The 16,496-nt window shown below is 52.7% G+C and overlaps 4 protein-coding genes and 1 non-coding gene across 5 annotated transcripts; 2 read left to right on the top strand and 3 right to left on the bottom strand.

Moving 5' to 3' along the window:
• Positions 1 to 826: 826 nt before the first annotated feature.
• On the top strand, positions 827 to 943 carry PV09_00185. The gene has a single exon (XR_001622100.1). It is a non-coding gene; the product is annotated as a 5S ribosomal RNA (ribosomal RNA).
• A 167-nt stretch (positions 944 to 1,110) lies between these two features.
• On the bottom strand, positions 1,111 to 3,754 carry PV09_00184 (uncharacterized protein). Its single transcript, XM_016352874.1, has one exon. The coding sequence runs from the start codon at positions 3,674 to 3,676 to the stop codon at positions 1,421 to 1,423; it is 2,256 nt and encodes a 751-aa protein (XP_016219131.1). The 5' UTR covers positions 3,677 to 3,754; the 3' UTR covers positions 1,111 to 1,420.
• Positions 3,755 to 3,875: 121 nt separating this feature from the next.
• Positions 3,876 to 8,163, top strand: PV09_00183 (uncharacterized protein). Its single transcript, XM_016352873.1, has 4 exons — positions 3,876 to 4,058; positions 4,151 to 4,274; positions 4,364 to 7,422; positions 7,485 to 8,163. The coding sequence occupies exons 1-4, from the start codon at positions 4,053 to 4,055 to the stop codon at positions 7,953 to 7,955; spliced, it is 3,660 nt and encodes a 1,219-aa protein (XP_016219130.1). The 5' UTR covers positions 3,876 to 4,052; the 3' UTR covers positions 7,956 to 8,163.
• A 1,677-nt stretch (positions 8,164 to 9,840) lies between these two features.
• On the bottom strand, positions 9,841 to 12,355 carry PV09_00182 (uncharacterized protein). Its single transcript, XM_016352872.1, has 2 exons — positions 11,649 to 12,355; positions 9,841 to 11,580 (listed from the first exon to the last, which is right to left on the bottom strand). The coding sequence occupies exons 1-2, from the start codon at positions 11,877 to 11,879 to the stop codon at positions 9,985 to 9,987; spliced, it is 1,827 nt and encodes a 608-aa protein (XP_016219129.1). The 5' UTR covers positions 11,880 to 12,355; the 3' UTR covers positions 9,841 to 9,984.
• A 412-nt stretch (positions 12,356 to 12,767) lies between these two features.
• PV09_00181 (uncharacterized protein) lies at positions 12,768 to 15,657 on the bottom strand. The gene is made up of 3 exons (XM_016352871.1): positions 15,062 to 15,657; positions 14,349 to 14,444; positions 12,768 to 14,295 (listed from the first exon to the last, which is right to left on the bottom strand). Exons 1-3 carry the CDS (start codon positions 15,173 to 15,175, stop codon positions 12,928 to 12,930), a joined length of 1,578 nt encoding a protein of 525 aa, XP_016219128.1. The 5' UTR covers positions 15,176 to 15,657; the 3' UTR covers positions 12,768 to 12,927.
• Positions 15,658 to 16,496: the final 839 nt, after the last annotated feature.

The following is a 16,496-nucleotide window of genomic DNA, read 5'->3' as shown; positions in this document are numbered from 1 at the left end:
ACTCCATAATTGCTGCTCCTTTGCCTAATGCATTGCAACCTTATCATTCTATGAGAGCTTTGGCGGCAAAACTAGGTGCTCCGTAAGCCAAAGGGCTTTGAGCACTGTTCTGGAACCTCTAGGGGATTTAAAATCATCGCGTAGACGAAGAATTGATAGCTGTCAGATGACATACAATTACAAACACTTTCGCATTGCAGTCTCTCTCTCATTCTTTTTTTTTTCCCTCTTCTTGAGCAAACAAAAAAAGGTCATAGTGGTAAGAACAAGCGCAGCATTCAGGAGAATCTCGTAAATTTGGTTAAAACTCTCAAGACAGCATTCTACTCAAATAGTTTGTTGACTGCAAGTGGTGCAGCATGAACACTACCCATGTACTCCATCCATATCAAAAAAGCAACAGAAACAGAAAGCATGGTACCAAGTTGCACCAAACATGACTTTTAACATGCTTCCACTCGGCAGAGTCTGAATCTCGAATAAAATAAACTGCGAAACCGTCGGCCATCAGAAACCGCCTTAGAATGTCTCTACAACAGGAATTTGCTTGCTTCACGTCTTCTGACCGCAAAGCTTCTTGAACTTCTCTGTTGCCTGTTTTATCTCGGTTGTAAAAAAAAGCCTGGAGATAAGAAGAACATCACACGATCTCGAATACATCGCCAATGCAGGAGCGACAAGATCTAAAGCCACTTTTACGTCCGCGTGAAAGACTCGCATCTAAGCAAGGCCGTCCCAAGTAAGCTCATGAACTGCGCAACGACGAAAGACAAATTTGATCCATGAAGAGGATATGACACCAAGCAGACGATATGTACTATCACATACGATCATAGATTGAGGAGAATTCGGGTCCCCGTCCGCTCACCCCTAGACAAGCCTCAAATCGGCCCATTAGTACTATGGTGGGTGACCACATGGGAATACGGTGCTGTTGTATGTTTTACTTTTTCTTTCTTTTTCTTTCTTTTTTTTGCTCTTACCTCATTTCTTCCTGAGGATTTATTGCATACATCTTTACCTAGTCTATCAACCATAGGAATGACATATGTGTCAAGAATTGACGCAAGGACTGGGGAGGGTATGATTATGTGCTTAAACATCGTTGTCATTACGTATTTGGTGCTTTACATTCGAAATTTTTGATGCTTTGGAGACTGCTAACCCCATGTCATGCTCTATGGATATGAAACAGCGATATCATTGAATTCAAGTCCAAGTTCATCCGTGAGCTAACTAATACGGTTTCGACTAGCATTGCTGAACAAGCTGGAAGCGTGGTCTTAGCGCGCCGTCATCTGAGATAAAAGCGGCCAGTCCTTGGACAATGAAAAAGGAAAACAAAGCGCTTCGAGGCCGTACAGATAGCATGATACTTCCAGCTAATAGCAATACTCAACAAATACTCCCAGAATATCAATTAATCGTTCTCCTCCTCGTCGTGGTCACTAACCGTTCCCAAGTATAGCTTTGGCATTTCGAAGTCCGAACCATCTTCATCATTGCTCTCTTCCTCAGCTGTGGTGACGTCTGGATGAATCTGCACAGACGCGATGTCCGATTCTGGAATGGCTGCTTCGGCAGCAAGTACAGGAGTCTCGACAGAAGCATTTTCCTGATTATCCATCCGCGTTCTCTTAACATGAGTGGCAGGTACTTCCTCCTCGACCTCCACGCTGCGCTTGGTGCCAGGGACGGTCAACTGCGTGGTTGCGAGATCGCCAAATGAAGCACTTGGCGTTGTTTCCTTTTGTTCCCGTCTGGAATTCGCTGTCCAGTCTACAGTCATGGAGTGCTGTATTTGGTCTTCATTCTCTTCCGCCAAATCATTACTTTCACTATCATCATCAACATCTCCAGCGTCTTTGTCATCTTCTGCGCGAACCGCCTCTCCTTGCCTTCCGGTCAGAATAACTGGCATCCTAGGCCTCAGAATAGCCTCGGTAACTGCACTCTCCGGTGCCACAGCAGCCAAGAAGGGTAACAAGCTCTGCTTTTTTGGTGCTGGGTTTAGCACTGCTGCTGCTAATGCTTCAAAGTTATTCGACAGGATTGAGGTTCGGTCCATCTGCGTTCTTGTTGTGGTTGACAGGAGTTCTGTGGGAAGTTTATTGTAGAGGATAGGTAATAGGTCACGCGCGGCCGCGTGCAGTCCGGGAAATGTTTCTGCAAGACTCTGTTGCAAGTTGAATGATGTGCTTGCCCCGTTGGTCACCTTACCCAACTTTGAGTTATTCGTAAGTTGGGTGTTTATCATTTCCGTTGTCTTGACCTGTGTGTCTTCCCGCGCAGGGAGCAAATCCTTGCAGCACGCTTTGATGATCTTGTCTAAGCTCTTTATACTGCTTTTCTTAAGAGTTGGGCCCACGATGTGCAATAGCTGGGCAATGCATCGATATATCCCGGTGCGAACATTCATTTCAAAATTCTCGGCTTCGAAAAGCCAAGTTATAAGATCCAGGAACTGTGTACAAACTGGTAGCGAAGCGTTGCCAAGGCGTTCGAGCAAGATGCTAATCACCTCCAATACTGATACATGCATATCGGGTAGTAGGGCAAAGAGCTCTTCCCTCTCTTCTCTTGCTACCTGTGGATTGTATCTCATCCTGAGAGCATCCTTCGTTTGTGGTGTCTGCACGTAAAACACCCGAGTAAGAAGATCAATTATGCGGCCAAGTGGCATTTTGACCGAAGTGACTGTAGGAGTATATATATACGCCTGCAGCAGCGACAACAAAATCTGAAACCTTTGCACGCCGGATCGTAAACCAGCCCAGCCAGGAAACCCAGTCTTCTCATCTGCTTCAGCATTGGGTTCTGCAGCTAATTCCTTGGATGCTGTGATAGTGGATCGTACTCCAGCAACGGACTGCCACTCCTCAATCACGGCACGGAACACTTGGTCTAACGTTGCATGGCACGAGTTGATCAGCTCATCGATCCCTTTCTCCCACTCCGCAGCGCCACCACCCTTCTGGGCACATTGGTGCATCAGAACGAGTACGCGGGCCGCCGCGTCTTTCGATCCCGTCGAACAAATCGCCACCATCTCCGCATCATTGAAAGGGTCATTGCACAATGTTGCAACAGCCAACTTTTGTATCTGGCTGACATACGACCTGAATGTCGTTGGGTGACGAGGCAACAGCTCAGCAAAGCTCTCGAAAACAAGCTCCGATACTTCACTCTCCAAAAAGGTCCCATCCAATAGCTGCATACATGCAGTAATAAACACTGGCAAACTGGGGGTCGTAAGTTCCCTCACCAGTGTCGCATTCTCCCACGTCAACATAAACGCCTTTGTCAATGCCACGATTGCGCATTTCCTTGTTGTCAGCGTGGAGCCAGATTTTTTCAGGACATCAAGCAGACCGCGGATCCATATGATGACGCGTTCTTTGTCCTGCAACACAGTGTTCGAGCCGCCAAGATCCAGAACGGTTTTGATGAGCACAACAGCAGAGAAGCGGGCTTCTGGAGTGCGGTCTTGGAGCAAGGAAGTGATGCGTGATTTCAGCCAAATGGTTTCGGGGTTGTTTTCTGAAGGATTGAAATTGGAGGACACCAGTTGGGAGGTAATAGGTCCGACGATCTTGGGGAGGCTAGCTGTCGGTGTGTTCTTCAAGCGGTAGTTGGCAGACCGAAGGGCGCGGTCATCAATCTGTGAGGGAGCCATAGGACTTGGAGTGAAAAACCGGTCTCATGTCAGCCTTTAGGTGATTAACAAGAGGTTGACCTTGAGCCCGCGACGGTCTGGAGTAGGCCAGAAAATTTCCCGTCATGAAAAAAAAGTGGAGCTGGTTGAGGGTTTGCGGGCGGCCCGAACTTGCTTGTCCCCTACGGCACACCCCAGCGGTTGATCCTCGACCTGCGCACTCATTACCAGACTGTGCGCACCACTTTTGCGGACATAGCAATGCGACCGCGGTTGTCCCCTCATTCATGACCATTGGGTTCTCTCCGTCTACATCTGGACTATGACCTTGCAATTCCAGGTCTTGGACGACTTCGTGCTGCCGATTTGCTAACGGCGCACAAGCATATAGACAAGCATGACGGTACGTGTTGACTGCGTCTCAGGTTGTACCCCTGCGACGTCATTGAGCATCTGTGCTAACGCCGATACTGACATGACACACCACAAATGCAGACAAAGGAGCAAGAGAAGGCAGCGAGGTATATTGCTCAGCTGGAGCAGGCGAGGTGCACCGCGCAGTGGGACCAGATCCCCGAGTTGACGCGCAAGGTGTTGAAGCATGCACCCCAGCGCAAATGTACGAGCAGACCTCCTTCTTTATCCCGTGCCAACAATGTCCTTTCCGTGCGTTTTGAAGTAAGGGGGCTCTACTGATAGCAATTGCAGGCCTAGTTCTCACCGCCCAAACCGAATCCCAAGTTGCAAATTACGAACCTTCCAACGAACGACCCTCTACAGCGGGGACAACCGGCTCCGTCACCACGTCCACCCTCGCGAAGCTCATACCACCCCTCTTAGCCGCAATCGAAGACGAACAGACGTACGCCGAAGATGCCTTCCAAGCAACAGTCTGTTTGGGCTGGATTCACTGGGTCCTACACGAGCCACAACTTGCCATAGCCCGTCTTCCTAAGGATATCGCACACGAAGTCAACAATGTCACGAATGGCCTGCCTCCACAGCAAAAGTATGGGAGTTGGCTCGCAGTATGCGCGGTCAAAGCAGCGTATATCAAAGGCTTCTCACAGGAGAAAACACTGGGTCCGTTGGAGGGGCTGGAGACCTACACAAGCATGCTTCCCTTTCTTTTGGAGCACCCTTTGACTCTGGGCTCATATAATCCTGAGCTGAGGCTATGGGCCGAAAGACTACTGAGTCGCATGGTTGCCGTGGCGATGAAATCGAAGCCGCTAGGGGAGTGGATGGAGTTAGAGAAAATGCTACAAATGTTCCATTTATGGATTTCGCTCTTCAAAGTTTCTTCGACAAGTGGCTCAAAGGATCCGCATATCAGAGTCCCACCGTCTATGATTGAGTTGGGATCTGAAGTCGATTACTCAAGGTGGGATGTGTGGATGTCATACTACGATACATTGTCGGAGATTCTGCTGAGAGGCTACATTTATGCACCCACGTATTCTGATAAAAAGCCCGACCTGGTTTTTACGCCCGATGGCATGGACGAGACTCAATATCTGGCTAGCAGACTTCGGCAGCGCTCAGAGCTTAAACAAGTCGAGGCAAGCATTGAAACGAAGCTCCTAGAAGAAACACGCTTCCCAAAGTCCACAGAACGAAACAGCAGGGTCGAGAGGTGGGTGGATGCAGTCATGCAAAACTGGCGCATATTATGTGGCCCATCATGGACGGACGACGAACTCGGCGAGGGTGGCAAAGACGCCATCGCCAGGGGCGTACTCGATATCCTGTACCGAGCTGCGACTAAAAGTTTCCACTCAACGCAGATTCTTCGGTATCTGTTTAATGTTCACGCATATGTCGCCGAGTTCGACCTCGCTTTCAAAGCCTTTGACACGTATGTTGAACTTGTGCAGAAGGGCAAGGACCGCGAGGACAAAACAGGAGAGCCGGATTACAGCCTCGACAATGATGACACAACGCTGCACACTGTCTCTTCCGCGATACGCCTGCTCTGTAGATATGGCGACCGCAAGGATGTCGAGAAGTCAAGAGATGTGGCCCAGAAATTGCAGGTCTGGTTGCAAAGGGCAACGGCTGAGGCTGAGGCTCAGGAGAGTGCAGATCATACTGCTTCTGTGCCTGTACACGTACCCGTTTCACCGCAGTCTGTGGCAGAGGCATACACAGCGCTCGGTATATGTGAAGCTACGTGGGCGCGGCTGACGTACGACGCGCCTAGTCGAAATGTACATCAGCAGAAGGCGGTCGATCTGTTCAAAACTTCTCTGAAAGTGGCATTTGGGAATGAGCCAGATCTGGATACATCATTTCAACTCGCCCTAGTGCTGGCCGAGACAAGGGAACTTTCTCCAGCGATCAAGGTCGTCAAGCAAGCAATGTCCAGGCCTGCGCGTGGCGATTTTTTGTCACCGCTCACAAACAATGGCTCGACAAACTCCATGCAACGTAGCGAGTCGACGAATTACATCAGGGAAAGGAAGTTAGTTCCCTTCTGGCACCTGCTCACCCTTCTCCTGACCGCTAAATCGGATCTCCCGACTGCGGCACGAACCAGCAACGCCGCATTTGAGCAATTTGAGGACTACTCTGTGCTATTTGGTCCTCAGTCTAACTTTAAAAGCGAACATCTCCAGGAACTAGAACTCACGGAAAAGGAGGGCGCGTCACGGCCAAAAGGGCTTGTGGATCGGATGAACTTGTACGAAAAGGAAGGTATCATACAAGTTAAAGTCACCCAAATTGCACTCAAGGAGGAGTTGCAAAATGCAACGGACGCAGTTGAGTCCAGCGCAGAGTTGCTGGCGCTGTATGCCAGGCTGTTTGGCGATCCAAGGGCTGAGGCGAAGACAACATCGAAGATCAATACGTCGAGGGCGCCAAAGAGTGCAGTAGGGAGCTTAAGACAATCTGTGTTCAGCAGAATTGGACGAAGTAGGAGTAGACATGGTGAAGAGCGCCGGGAAAGCGTTCCATCTGTGCCTAGTGTGCCTGGTACGAGGCAGCCCTCTATTGCAACGACGAATGCGCCGACGATTCAGGTCACGAATGAAGACGGCTCGATGTCACGCAGTCAGAGCAAGTCAGGCTTCGGCAGGAGCAGATCGCAGCACTCGGTCGCAAGATCCAAATCCCATGCAGGCACGAGCACACCACGTCGAAGCACGAGTCACGGCCGCTTACAGAAACGTAGTGAGAGCCAGAGCCGGAAGTCTGTTGAGTCGATGCCGAGACAATCCACCGAGCAGGTTCAAAATGGTATGGCAACTAGCGTCGATTATCCTGTCGTGGCTGTCAGCAGCAAAAATAGCCCACCGGTTGGAAGCGAAAACAAGGTATCAAATTTCTCTCTACCGAGACCGCCGACCACCAGTGCAGACTCGCCTTCTCCTATACAATTCCTGAAGGATGTGGCAAACAGCTTGGATCCCATCTCCGAACCTTTTCCTTCAGGAAAAAGCGACCAAATCCCGAAACAAAACTTGCGTCCCCCAGTCCCGCATTCATCCATGGTGAATATGACTCCCGAGCCTCTGTTTCCGTTCGTGCAGGAGCGACGGCATAAGATGTCCTTGCTGGTGGAGTTGTGGCTATTTATTGCTGGTCTTTATACACGAGCAGGGGTGTACGATGATGCGAAGGCAGCAGTCGAGGAGGCTGCAGAGCTTGTAGGGGAAATGGAGGCCGATTTTCCGAAGGAGGATTCTGGTGCAAAAACTTTTGCGACGAAAGGCTGGGGTGGAGGAAAGTCGGTGGAAGAGCTATGGGGAGATGTTTGGACAGCGGTAAGGTGCACTTTCTTGGTTTAAACATGACGTGAGTTGTGGTGCTAACGCATGAACGACAGAGAGGCAATTTGTTCGCTGCACAAGAACAACCATACGATGCGATGGCGCAATTTGAAAAAGCTCTGTCGCATTTCCCAGACCATCCAACGGCCATTGTGGGACTCTCTGAGATTCTTCTCGACATTGCCACCTCGAAGATCCCGCCAGAAGCTCCTGAACCTCCCCTTTTTCCAGACACCTCGTCTGCCACACCGAAGTCATCGGCAGCAGCACCCCCGACCAATGCACCTTCTACGTCCCCCGAGGAGCTCAACAGGCTTGCTGCGAGGGACAGGGCCTATGGTTTGTTGAGCAGCCTGACCAAACTGGGTACGGGCTGGGACTATAGCGAAGCGTGGTTTGCGCTGGCGAAGTGCTATGAAATGAGTGGACAGGTAGAAAAGGCGAAGGAGGTACTGTGGTGGTGTGTGGAATTGGAGGACACGCGGCCCATCAGAGCATGGAGCTGTGTCAAGGCGATGGGTCAGTAGTGAGGGGCTACTTTGTTCTAGTGCGCAGAATCTTTACGTGCAACTCGAATCGATTTCATGTTCTTCGCAGATTTTTATTTTCCTGCTCTTGGTTTATCCCAAGTGCTGTTCCGTACACGTCGAAAAGACCACTCCATCAGGCCCCCCCCTGGCATCACCGATTGGACGACCCTCAAGCTCGTGGGCTCGACGACCCTCATCATCTTCTCCATGGCGGAAGCGCCGTGTTGCACGGCGTCTCGGATGTGAGTCTCACTTCCCGGCTTGTACGCGTGCCTCGCAGACCGCTCTGCAGCGACGCAAACGAGTTCCATCAGCTTGGCACCCAGAGCGCCGACGTCGTTCTCCAAAGGGAGGGAAAGGGAGATGGTAGTCTTCGACAGCTTCGAAATACTCCGGATCACGACGGAGACCAAAAGGTCTTTGATCGGAGTCGGCGCGCCGCCGTGTCCTGGACTCGTTCTTGTCCTTCAGCGTTGTTGCGCCGGACTGAGCGCTCAAACAAGCACGTCCGACAACGGCGACGACAACGACAACGACAACGACAATGACGAAGTTTTGCTCTTGCAGGATGTTCATCAGAACAGGGACTGCGGCGGTGACGCTGCGGGCGGCGAGACGACGAACTATCAAGACTCCAGCGCTTCCACGATCTTTTCTGCCCGGTATCCCCGGCATCCGCGCGCGGCCTTTGCGTGAGTTCCGATGCCTGACTCGCAAAGGATGGGGGCATGAGGCGTCAAGAGCAAGGGGGGATGGGTTCCTGGGCCTTCTTCGGCAAGGTTTCTACGATCCGAGCGCATAGACTGGAGGTGCGAGGTAGCGGGCGAAGGAGCGAGGAGAGAGAGGAAGTAGCCGGGACGTTTTTCTCCCAGTCGGAAGACCAGGACGCGGCCTGAGACGTGACGGGCACCGTTGATGCGTTCTTGGTCCGGAGGAGACGACGCCATTTCGGTTATGAAATGCGAGCAAATACCCCTTCGGAGCAGGGGGGAAAAGCTCTTGACTTCGCTCGCAATGACGCAACGTCACATTGACATTCCCAAACGGTGGTTTAAATGACAGACCTTCGCATAACGTGGCGTGCAATCTGTCGCGATGTTTCAACAAGTAGACTCACTTTTTTAAATATTCCCAGGAGTACTTACGACTGGTCTTCTCACGCCAGGTGAAAGATTGGCGTTTTGGCTAGGTAGCCGGTCTTCATCTTGAGATCAAAAAGCTAGCCCGAGGAAAGCTGATCGCAGGCGATTGCCAGGCGCTGCATTCCCAGACTCGTCTTACCCAGTCCCTGTGCACAATGTTGACTCCGAACAAAACCAAACTATCGATTTCGGACCACCTTTGACCCGCTCGTCTCAAACGGCACGGTCAGATCGAACGCCGTGCCGCAAGCTACAGGTCAGCTCAGTAGCGCGGAGCGGCGAAATTGACGATAAAGAAATGTAGCCGACGCCTCGCGTTGTTTGTGATTGTCAAAAGCAGCAACGTAATGCGAAGGGCAACAGAGAAAGACGAAGGAAGTCGCAATAAGTGACCGAAACGTGCAGAAAGCCTAGACGTACGAAGTACGAGTATGCCCGCCACAGTATAGTGATCCAAGAATCGTTCTGAACGTGGCATTCCTTGCCGGGGCCAGGGTTAGCAAGAAGCTGGTCAAATGTCATCGATTCTCACCACAAAGAAAGCGGATCAGGTTTAGTATATCGAAACCGTCGTGCTGCGTTACTGATTTGTGTATGTCTAAGTGGGTGGCAAGACCTAGATCAAAGCAAAGACAGAAAGACACAAGAAAGAGAGAGAGAGAGAGAGAGAGAGAGAGAGAGAGAGAGAGAGAGAGAGAGAGAGAGAGAGAGAGAGAGAGAGAGAGAAAGGCTGTCGCGACAGTTAACGCAACTGCAATCCGTTCGACCTGAGAAGAACATACGTTTACACCGTTAACACGAAACATGAAAAAAGATACGGGGTGAAAATGGGTATCATGTCCTCCATCTCTCATCAACATCATCACGTCCGCAACGTCCTGGTCTCATCTCCAAGGGTACTCGGAGGGGTACTTCCGGCCCGACGCGCCCTCCACATACCTCGTGCTCTGTCGTAAGCGATCAATATCTGGGTCGTAGCTTCGGCTCCTGCCCGGGTCCTTCCTGCTCACGCTCAGATATTCGTCGCTGTGTTTCCTATAATCGTAGCGCGCTCGACGATCGTCGATGGGTTCGACGTTGCGCTTCGAGTAGCGCACGGTGGGCCGACCGTTGTAGTTACCTCGTTCCTCTGGCGGCGTCGCCCTCAAGTGATCGCGTCTCGGACTCGCCGTGCGTGTGCTCTGCATCCTCGAGATGCGAGAAGCCATGGGCGGTTCGGTGGATGGTGCGAAGCCACCCGAAGGCTCTGATGATGCGAACAACCCGTAGCTGCCATGAGTGGAGTGGGAATGGCGTCGGGGTCCCTCGTACTCGCGTATGTGCGGAGGGAAATAGTCGCGTGGGCTGACTGCCGGTTCGTGGCTGCGACGATGGCGAAGTGTTGGAGATGGTCTGTTGCGACTACCGGAGCTGTCGCGCTCCCATTCCCTTTCGCGTCTACGTTCCTCGTGCTCACGTTCCCGTCCACGTTCTCGTTCCCGCTCTCTCTCGCGCTCTCGTTCACGTTCACGTTCACGTTCTCTTCGTTCTCGGCTGCGACTTTGCTGGCTACTCGTGCGGCGCGTCATAACCGGTCTCTTGTTCACGTAGACTCCTTCTGAATCAGAATCAGTCTCGATCATTTCGGGACTCTTGTATCTGAGTGCTGGTCGAGGCGGTCTACCTTTGTACTGGGGATAGCGTTCTGTGGGCGTGATGTCCTCGTACTCATCTTCGCTGTCGTCAACGTCGACTTCGTATCTCTCTGCCGGACTGACTCGTCTGGGACGTCTAGTCGGAGGCGACGGTTGGTGATGATGGTGGCTCGTGTTAGTTGGATTGATGAAATGCCTTACGCTGTGCATGACGGCACGCCCTCGATCGGCAAGCCCCTGTCGTGGACTCCTTGCGTGGTTTGTTTTCGAATAATTCCGCACCACAGTCGGCCGTCCCGTCTTGTCTCGAAACATGGGATTGCGGAAGTAGTCCGCAGCAACCCTCTCGTCGCCCGACAGCTCGCTCGCTGAAGCATCGCCGAGGGATAGGCTCCTTCGTATCTGTGGGCACTGCATATCCCGCCAAAGCTTCTCGTGCACCTGGTTGTACCATTCCGTCATCGCCGGGTCTGGTTCAGATGGGAAGGCGGCGTCGGGCAACACCTTCGGAAACTTCTCTCCGGTTTCCGGGTCGACGATGTCGAACTGCTCGACCGCGCTTTGGAGGAAAGGCACATGTTCCTCCGGGCCGAGCAACAGCTGTATTGTCTGCCATGTAACGAAGCCGCGTGGCTTCAATGCCGGGACCGTAGGTGGCGCGTGGCCGTCGTTGCCCTCTGGCTGAATCGAGTGCAGACAGCCCAGCGCCTTGTAGATGAATGCTATCGAAGAGGCCTGCGTCTCGACGAAGAGCACATCGTAGTTCCCGCCCACGGCTCTGTAAAATGCGGCGAGCTGCATCGGCGTGAGGTCCGGGCAGTCCCGTATCCCTTCAAAGTGATTTGCCTTGTAGAGAAAGAACATTAGCCGCTCTCGATCACCGCAACCGATCGCGCAAAAAGCGAAGCGCTCACGATGTAGTGTGCTATGCCCGCCAGCAAGCTGTTCAGCTTGTCGGTCCCGCACTTGTCCGACTTCACCAGGTAGCCCCAATACTGCAAGGCCTCACGATCCTCGACCCTCTTCTGGTCGGCATCCTGCCCGTGTTCGTCCACAGAGTCCACTGTCGCTTGTTTCGGCGTTCCCTTTGGAGACACGTCTTCAGTGCTCGGGCTCGGCCTCGAGGCACCGTCTTCTGCCGCCATGACGTACGAGAAGCAGCGAGTGTTGGTACGTGTTCAGACGGGACATTCGATGATGTTGCGTTTTACTTGCGCGCGGTCTGAAGAGGAGCAAACGACGAAAAGACTGGCGGGCGCAGCAGGAGGAGGACGCGCGCGCGCGCAGGACGGCAAGACAGCGGATCGTGTTGTTCAAGCAACGATCCATGTCATTCCCAAGGCAATAGTCATAAGGTGCGGCCACGCCCAAGGCACGCCTGCACATCACGGGTCTGGAGGCTTGACCGCAAAGCGGGCGGGCGGGCGGAGACGAAGCAAGGCAGCAGCAGCAGCAGCTAAGCGAGCAGTCGACAGACGTGAGTCCGGCCCATGCGACTGCTGACAGGACCAGGCTTTTCTGAAGGCGATTTCACCACTCGTCGTCCGACCGCGAGACAAGCTCCGCTGGGCCTCACACGCATCCCGCCAGCAGCAGCATGCCAGATCACACAGGTAGCGCCCCCCGCCACTGACGCATGTCCCTAGGCCCGGCTGGGATCAGCGGGGGGTCTCCGGCACCCACGCTTGGGCATGAGGGGGCGTAGCACGGCGTGGCAGGGCGTCGTCGGGCGAGGAGAAAGGAAAAGCAAGCAGTCAGGCACAAGGAGCTCAGGGACGCCCCGTTGGCTCCCACATGTACACATCACTTGTTCACAGGCCCGAAAGGACAGGCTGGCGGCGGGTCGCACGCGAAGCGGGGAGCCAGAAACCGTGGAACCATGTCGTTCACAATTAGCGGCTGTGCAGCCTGGCATGCAGCGCCCATCTAAGCTACATCCACAATCCCTATGCTTTCCGATCGTTGTTTCGCTTCGTTCGTCATGTGATTACCCCTTCTACTTCGCATGCTTCGGTGCTATCGTTGTATTTTTTTTGAGGGGGGGGGGGGGGGGGGGTGCGATTTTGTTGGAATCCGCTGCAATTACGACGTTAATTTTTAAATAAAAAAAAAAGGTCACTACAATATGTCGTCTTGCTTTAAAAAGGCTCGTACATCTGCCGCACTGCATGCAAAGCGATCCGACGCAGCCGCCTAGTGCTCGAGAAGTCTCAAGCTGCCCTGCACGACCACATTCTCCAAGATGGAGCCTGGCGGAATGTCGATGGTGCTACCCTCCGTCGCAACAATAATGACCGTGCCCTTGAGCGTGACGCCGCGTCCCAAGTTGACCGCGCCGGTGATGGTCAGATGGTCAAGCTCGACAATGTTGGGGATGCTTGGAATGCGAGCCTGGAAGCTGGACACCTTCTTGAAGTCGCTGCCAAGCTTGATCAGTGGCGCGGGTCCAAAGCGGTTCGGGTCGATGACCAGTTGGCCGTGCTCAAGCCTGTACAGGTTGGACTTGACGAGCATGAGGTCCGAGCACGTCTTGACGGGCAAGAAGCGGCGTCGTGGTACGTTGACGCCGTGCGCGTTGTTGAAGTGGCGGATGGCCGCACCCACCGCCGTCTCGAGCTGAAGGACAGAGACGTCGGCCTCGCCCTTCTTGTCCGCCGGGATGGACTTGCCGTTAGGGATGATCTCCATGGCAAGCTCGTTGTTCTCGACCACGCGCTTGACCGCATGAAGGTTCATCCAGATGTTGTTCGTGTTGAAGTACTTGAACTTCTTGATCGACTTGAACTCGTTGACATGCTCCTTGGGCACCTGGGCGATTTCGAGCAGACGGGGCTGGCCTTCGTAATCGATGATGGTACCACCTTTCACGTCCGCCTTGGTCTTGTCCGTCAACTCCATGATGTACTCAGCCTTGGTGTCAACCATGTGCTGCAGGATGCGGAGGTCGACAACGGCACCCAGATTGTCTGCGTTCGACAGGAAGATGATGTCGATGCCCCGATCGATGAGCTTGTCGAGGATGCCGGAGTTGTACATGGACTCGAACACGTCACCATGGCCTGGGGGGTACCAGTCTGAAATCGGCGAGTCGTAGCTCTTTGGCGCCGGCAGCAGAGAATCCTTGAGGATGCGGGGATACTTGGATTGGTTGAAGGTCATGATGTCAATGTTGTGGCCCTCGTACTTCTTGATGATGTTTGCCGTATCGGCATCCGTGTTGAACGAATTCATGAGCACGAAAGGCACATTTACATCATATGTACGGTTGAGATACTCGATCTGTCGGACAGACAGGTCCAAGAAGGACATGCCATCGCGAACTTCAATAACTGACTTTGGACCGACGCAGCCCATGGAGGTACCAAGACCGCCGTTCAGCTTAACCACGGCCAAGCGCTTGAGGTAGTCCACGGCCTCGGTGTTTGGAAGATCGGCATATTCGACAACTTGACCCTCCTTGGGTGGAGCAATACGGTTCCAGTCGATCACATTACCTTTGGCCTTGTCGGTAAGGTAGCGACGGAACAGCGCGAAGAAGTTGTCCATTTCCGCCTCAAATCGCTGTGCCTTATCAGCTTCTGTTTTCATACGGTAGTACAGAGACATCTGCGTACCTTCTTCTCGCTTGGCTCTTTCACAGTATCTATGAGGTTGTTGAGGGCATTGCGCATTTGCGAGGCCGCGATATTGGTAGACGTGTTCTCGAAAGCCTAGGCAAGTCATATATGGTTAGTAAAACGTTGCAGTGCAGTCTAGATAGTATGCCTTGTAGGCCATTGACGTAACCCGGAAAAAGGACTCAGCTCCAAGAGGCTGCAAGCCGTTCGGAGAGCAGCTGCGCAACGGTCTCGAAAGAAAGGTTCTCAGTCATCCTGTCTTGTGACTCCATGATCTTGAGAGAAATAGCCATATGGCGAGCATTTACCCAATTGGACAGTCGCCGGTGACTGGCGAGGCAGTCTTCACCGCTTTGATACAGCCAGCAGTTCAACTCAGGGCGACATTCGAGTCCAGAGATAGTTACAGCAGGGACGCTTGTAAGCTACGGCTTCCTCTTGGGCTCGTGCATTTTGGCCAGGGGCAATGGGTCCATTTCGGTTGAAGCTCATGGCGTGTTCTCGTGAATTTTTCAAGGCGGTGTATGGTCAACTGTAGGGGTCCTTCGAAGGGGTCAAAGCGGAGACGGCGATGGTTCTGTCAAGTTCGGTATCTGCTGGACTCGCTCATCCATCGTTCGCGACGCCATCTGCATGATACATTCCAAGAGAACCAAGGCAAAGATATGTTTTGGCAGGTTCAAAATGGGAGAGCAATGGAAAGAACTCACCACATGCGATTGGGTTTTGCCGTGGTGACGCTTGGAGAACTCAGCATCGCCATTTGCGTCCTTGGCCCCGCCGGGCTTCAGGTGCGACGGGATCGCCTTTGAAATGCCAGACATGATTGTAGGGTTCGAATGTGCGCTCGCCTTTCGAATCGGTTGTGGAAAAGAGAATTGAAATGAAATGTGTCCTGGCTTTTGAGAAAATCTGGAGTGAGGGAGAGCACAGGACAGGTGGGGGTGGAAAGACAAGCTGCAGGTCGAGATCCCTGAATGGATTCACGTCACGCTGCAGTTGGATTCGATTGGAGGTGATGGACTGCCTCTGACAACGTTCCGCAAGCGTCGCTGATCGTTTATAGAGGCCTTGCCGGCAAAGGAGAAAGTATGGGCTGGAGGCGAGGGAAGGAGAGTTCGGACTTGCCCGGCCAAGGATGCCGTTTTTATTTCATCAGGTCGGCGCCATTGCGCGTCCTAAACAATTTTCTCTTTTCGATCAGCTGTCCCGACGGTTTTCAAAGTGGCTGAACCAATATTCAACGGTGTTGGGGCGCAATCCCATGCCTTCTCCTATGCCACAAGAGGTGGTAATTTTTTTTTTTGTTGAAGGATCTCGAGCTGATGCTACGTTGTCTCTTCCCCATGGAGGCGTGGCGAATGTGATTTCACCAGCAAAAAAGCTCCACCGTGGTGGCATTCTAGCCGCTTGCTTTATTCCACATCCGGAGGCCGAAGTGTCGCTCGCTGTCGAAGCATCGCGAAATGCTCACAGCCAGATCCTCCAAAGGCCGGAAACGTGCATGTATGGTCCCAGCAAATGCGTTCACCAGTGGCGGGGGTGGGTTCTTTAGCCAAGCGATAGTCTTTACGCTTCGAGGGCAAACAACCCAACAGAAAAAAAAAGCCAGGCTGTCGGTGTGCCACGCTCACAGCCTATCTGTGATCTTCTGATTGCGTCGACGTTGGCGACTTCAGCTTCTTCTATCCATCCCACTCTTCCGTCTCAGCCTTCGGGCTTTCATCGAGTTATCTGTCCTGTCTCATTACAATCCGTCAGAGACCCACACGGATCATGACAATGCACGTGTTGCCAGACTTGCTCGAATTGGCTTCGTGGGGGTCCACCTTATTGAGCCTCGCCAGCCCTCAGACTCCAAGACGGCGGCCATCGTGACCTATGGTCGTGCTTCCCATTAGCCACGTTAATTTGGCTGCTAGCTCAGGAGGTCGGAACCGGCCCTTCGAGCATTGATATTGGACCAACCGCGGTGCCCGTGCTTTTCGGAGCGGTGGGATCTTCTTTTGTGTATCACAAAGGCTGAGATGAGATGACAGTTTCACAAACTTTCTGGTTCCTCAGCTGCTACGCCCGAATTCTATATAGGCATGGTCCTGCGTGTATATATATATAACTGAGCGGAGAGGAACATACCGAAGTCAG

The sequence above is a fragment of the Verruconis gallopava genome (genome assembly GCF_000836295.1).
Source record: "Verruconis gallopava strain CBS 43764 unplaced genomic scaffold supercont1.1, whole genome shotgun sequence".
In the NCBI taxonomy this organism is placed as follows: Eukaryota; Fungi; Ascomycota; class Dothideomycetes; order Venturiales; family Sympoventuriaceae; genus Verruconis; species Verruconis gallopava.
This window is presented reverse-complemented; position numbering and strand designations above follow the sequence as displayed.